Genomic DNA, 5,000 nt, shown 5'->3' with positions numbered 1-5,000 from the left:
CCCACCAGGAAACACCCCCATAAGAGAGACCACCCTGAGAGAACCCCCCCCCCCAATAAGAGAGACCCCCACCAGGAAACCCCCCATAAGAGATCACTGTCTGGAAGCACCCCATTACAAAGACCCCCAGTAGGATTCCCCCCATTACAGAGACCCCTGCCTGGAAACCTCCCATTACAGAGACCCTTGTCTAGGGGGGATACAAGATTATGTACACATGATTTAACCAGTCTATTCTATTTTAAATTTAGAGTACCCAATTCTTTTTTTCCCAATTACGGGGAAATTTAGCGTGACTAATTCACCTACCTACCCTGAACATCATTTTGGGCTGTAGGGGTGAGACCCACGCAGAGACGGGGAGAATGTACAGATTTGACCAATCTAAGCTCCATTTCCCTCTGAACTCACCAGCTGTGAACCATGACCTTTCCATAACATGACGCTGCAACGCCACCTCATTAAGTCTTTAAAAATCAGAACACAACTGAATTGAGACATTCGGTCATTACAGAGTTGGCAGATGTGCTTTTAATAAGGGGGCTACCCACAAAGCCACACATACTTCCTTGCAATTTTCCGACTTTGAAAAGTGAATCAGATCATCATTGTACATGTCCTGAGTGTTGAGGAGGTCACTATATTCTTTCTGGCTCAAATCTTCTGGATTAATGCCGTTCGCTCGTAAGAACTCCTGATAGGCAACGCTGAACGCTTGTCCTATCGACTGAGCTATTAACTGGGCCTGTAGAGAAGGGGGGGGGTTGAAGAAGGTGGGGGGGGGGGGGGGGGAGAAAGGAAAGAATCATAATTACCCAGAATCTGCGCCAAACTTTGCATAATTAGGATCACAGCAGATTTAACGATAAGGTCACATCAGTTTTCTTAAACAGAAAAGTTGAAATACCATGACCGCATCTACCCTGCCTTTGAATAATGATTCTCAAGAAACCTTCCTTCAAAATTTGTAAACACAGATTCTCTTAAACTTATTTATTGTTTGGTCCATTGGTTTTTTTTTTGTGGGGATGGGAAAAGGGGTGAAAGAAACAAAATAGAGACTCGGCAAAAAAGGAAACAGCAAGTTACTTGAAAAGGCTCTGGTGCTATGGAAACCACAAACTATCTACTACCTCACACAGAGCGCGACATGCCTCGCACTATTAATCAGCCCACATCGTGATCGGGTGTTAACCTGCAGTGGCTAACGCAGGAGTGAGCTGGGAAAAGGAGAGGGAATTGGAAGGAAATATTTAATTGGCGGACAAGCTTCACTCAGGAAATTCTGAAGAGGACTGGCCGATGGATCTGCTGAGCCCCCCCCCTCCCCCCCCTCATCCACTCAAGTTAGCAGCAAGGCCGCAATGTTGTACCGCAACAGCAACTTGCCTCTATATAGAGCCTTTGACATAGTTAAAGTTCCCAAGATGTTTGACGGGATCCAAGGTAAAACAAAATTTGATGCTGAGCCCGTTAGGAATCAGAGGCAACCGAAAGATTGGCCAAAAAAGGAAGCTTTTCAGAAGCATGGTGAAGGAGGAGGGAGGGAGAGGAACGGGGAGGTTTAGGGATGGAATTCCAAAGCTTAGGAACTAATGCCACCAATGGTGGAGCGATGGATATCAGGCCATAAATGGAGGAAATGCAGAGAGCGTGGTCGATCCTCCGGTCTGTATGGATTAGTGCAATAGTGGCTGGTCTCTTCACCAACCTGTCTCCCATACTCTTTCAGAGGCTCTTCTACCCCCGGTGCATTTCCAATGCTACGAGCTTTTCCACACTTCCAAGGCTTTCCTTACCCCACCATCCCACCTCCTCACTTCTAATCAATCGGATTCCAATAGCAACACAAGAGCTTGCATTTATGTAGCACCTTTCACAAAATAAAACAATGTTTTACACAATGAGATATTAGGACAGGTATCAATAGGTAACTTTTAAGAAGCAAGCGAGAGCGGCCGAGAGGTTAAGGGAGGCAATTGCAGAGTTTAGGGCCCAGTTGGCTGAAGGCACGGCCACCAATGGTGGAGCGATCAATACTGGGGAGGGTCGAGAGACCAGAGTTAGAGCAGTGCGGCTGTTCTGAAGGGCTGTGGGGCTGGAGGAGTTCACAGTGACAGTGGGAGGTTGCTGGGGGGGTGGGGGGGGGGGGGGGGGGGGGGGGGGGGGGGGGGGGGGGGAAGAGTGTCATTAAGGGATTTGAAAACAAGGATGAGAATTTTAAGATTGAGATGTTGCTTAACCAGGGACAGAATGTAGATCAACGAGCACAGGGGGTGATGAATCAGAGAATCCCTACAGTGCAGAAGGGAGGCTATTTGGCCCATCGAAACTGCACCGGCCCTTGGAAAGAGCACCCTACTTAAGCCCACACCTCCACCCTATCCCCGTAACCCAAACTAACCTTTTGGACACTTAAGGGGCAATTTAGCATGGCCAATCCTCCCAACCTGCACATCTTTGGACTGTGGGAGGAAACCGGAGCACCGGAGGGAAACCCACGCAGGCACGGGGAGAACGTGCAGACTCCGCACAGACAGTCCCACCCGGGGCCGGAATTGAACCCAGGGTCCCTGGAGCAGTGAGGCAGCAGTGCTAACCACTGCGCCGCCGATGATAGGAGACGAGGCGAATTCGAACTTGGTGCGGGTTAGGACATGTACAGCAACATTTTCGATGCCCGTTGGTTTTTGAAGGTAAAACGTAGAAGCTGGTCAGGAGTGTGTCGAAATCCTCAAGTCTGGAGATACCAAAGCAGGAATGAGGGTCTCGGCAGTAGATGAACCGAGGCAGGGGTGGAGTTGGTGATGTTACGACGATGAAAAGGGGCAGTTTTCGTGATGTCGCAGATATGTATCCGGACGCTCATATACGACACCTAGGTTCCAATCAGATTGGTACAGCCACCAACCACTGCAGGGAGAGGGGTGGAATAAGTCATTCGGGAACAGAGTTCGGAGTGGGGACTGAAGACAATGGGCTTCGGTCATCCCAATACTTAACTGGAGGAGGAGCAGTCTGCTATTTCACAACAGTAGGGGGTCGAGAGAGGCGGAGGTGAGATAGAGCTACAGCTGCAAACCTGATACTGTTTGAATGGCGTCACTGAGGGCCAGCAAGGGAGGGGAAAGATAGATCCTTGGAGAACACCAGGAATAACAGAGCAAGAGCTGGATGAGAAGCCATTGCAAGTGATTCTCTAGCTCAGTTAGATATAATTGGGTCTAGGTGAGAGCAGTCCCATTCAGGTGCATGACGCTGGAGAAGCAGTGAAGGAGGATGGTGTGGTCATCTGCATTGTTGGTTGTAGGACTTGTTGAGAAGGATAAGGAAAGATAATTAATTCAACTTATGGCATCTACGTTTACAAAATAGAACAAAGATAATGTCTGTGCCAAAAAAGTTAAAGTCACCAGAGTCCCAGATGACCATAGGCCGTTTCCCCTTTGAGGGGGGAGAGCTGACTGGTGGTTATTTAACCTGAGGGTCACCACACCTCGGGCGAGGGGCAAGGTCGAGAAGGTGGGACCTTCATCAATGACCTCAGCCGGTCACGGGAGTTGAACCCGCGCTGCTGCCTCGCACCGCATCACGAACCAGCTGTCCAGCCCACTGAGCTAAACCGGCCAGGGAGACGCACAGAAGGTGGTTCCACTTGCGTCCAACGGCCCAAACTACAGTCCGTCAACCTAATCCAAACGGGAATTCAGGGAAAAAAAACTTCCATACCCAAAAAAGAGTGGCGGGAATTTGGAACTTGCCACCACGGAATGTGGTCGAGGTGAAGAGTGTAAAGGCACCCAAGGGAAAGCTGGATAAATACTTGAGGGAAAAAAGGAATAGAAGGATTTGGTGATAGGGTGGGATGCAGCAGGGGTGGGAGGAGGTAGCAGATCCACCAGCACAGACCGGCCCCCAAGGGAAATAGAAAGGACTCAGATCATAGGTGGATCTGAAAACATGGATGAAGGGCTTTGTGAAATGGATATATTTAGGGGTGGGATGCAACAGGGAAACTGTAACTACATTCCCCAAAATATTCACTTGGTTGCGACGCAGCGATTTGATTTAAGAGTATTTCTCTTTCCCCCCCCCCCCCCCCCCCGCCCAAGTCCAGATTCTTTGCCCATCTGGTCCAAGATCATTGGCTCCCGATCAGCACAAGCCAAATGGGCCTCAATCCTTCGACAAAAGTCAAACACTGCTAATGCTGGAAAACTGAAATTGGAACAGAAAGTGCTGGGAAAACTCCCCGCGGAGAGAGAAGCGAATAAACGTTTCAAATCGAAAAGTTGACCTCGGTTTCTCGCCCCACCGATGCTTGCCTGACCTGCTGAGCCTTTCCAGCACTTCCGCTTTTTCACTTCAGCCGTAATCCTTTCTGTTTTACCTGACCACGAATGCCCAAAATCACCTGGAACCTCTGGATGGATATGATTCATTGAAGATTGATATTGTGATTGGAATTATTTTTAGGAACAGTGGTGAACACCATTCACAACAGCAGCAGATATATCTTCAGCTCATGGAACAGTACGGGAGGCTATTCGGCCCGTCGCATCGGTGCTGGCTCTATTGATGAGTTACGCTCACTCCCCTGCTTAACTACTCACTGCTTAACCAAGACCTTTCACGTCTCTGGTGCTTTTGTTCGTCACCTTTAACCTGCGCCCTTTGAATCGCGGGAATTTTCCTTCCGCCTACAAAACTGAGGAATTTAAACATCCCTTTCAAATGTCCCCCCTTGGCCCCATCTGAGCTTCGAGGAGGACAATCCAGTTTCTCGGGTTCTTTCCACGTCACGGAAACCTCTGGAACAATCCCCCCCCCCCCCCCCCACCCCAAAATAAAAGTTCTACGTACATCTTCGGACTCAAAAACATGACAGATCATCTTGTACTGCCTCTTCCCATCGTGGGATGGGTGAGAGGCTTCCACACTGTCCTGGGAATTGGAACGGGGCATGCGTCGTCGGGCCATCAGCACCACGATATTCCCGA

General features: G+C 49.3%; 1 protein-coding gene across 1 annotated transcript in view; it reads right to left on the bottom strand.

Annotated features, from left to right (window-relative positions):
- The window catches only part of LOC140429881 (amyloid-beta A4 precursor protein-binding family A member 1-like), a 132,940-nt gene that overhangs the window by 32,248 nt on the left and 95,692 nt on the right, over window positions 1-5,000 (bottom strand). The window contains exons 8-9 of the mRNA XM_072517399.1: window positions 4,864-5,000; window positions 566-745 (exon numbers count right to left, since the gene is read on the bottom strand). Of these exons, the coding sequence (XP_072373500.1) occupies window positions 566-745; window positions 4,864-5,000 (317 nt within the window). The remainder of the gene's footprint in view (window positions 1-565; window positions 746-4,863) is intronic.

Source organism: Scyliorhinus torazame, chromosome 9 (assembly GCF_047496885.1).
Source record: "Scyliorhinus torazame isolate Kashiwa2021f chromosome 9, sScyTor2.1, whole genome shotgun sequence".
Taxonomy (NCBI): domain Eukaryota; kingdom Metazoa; phylum Chordata; class Chondrichthyes; order Carcharhiniformes; family Scyliorhinidae; genus Scyliorhinus; species Scyliorhinus torazame.
The sequence above is the reverse complement of the archived record's forward strand: the minus strand, read 5'-3'. Positions and strand labels throughout refer to the sequence as shown.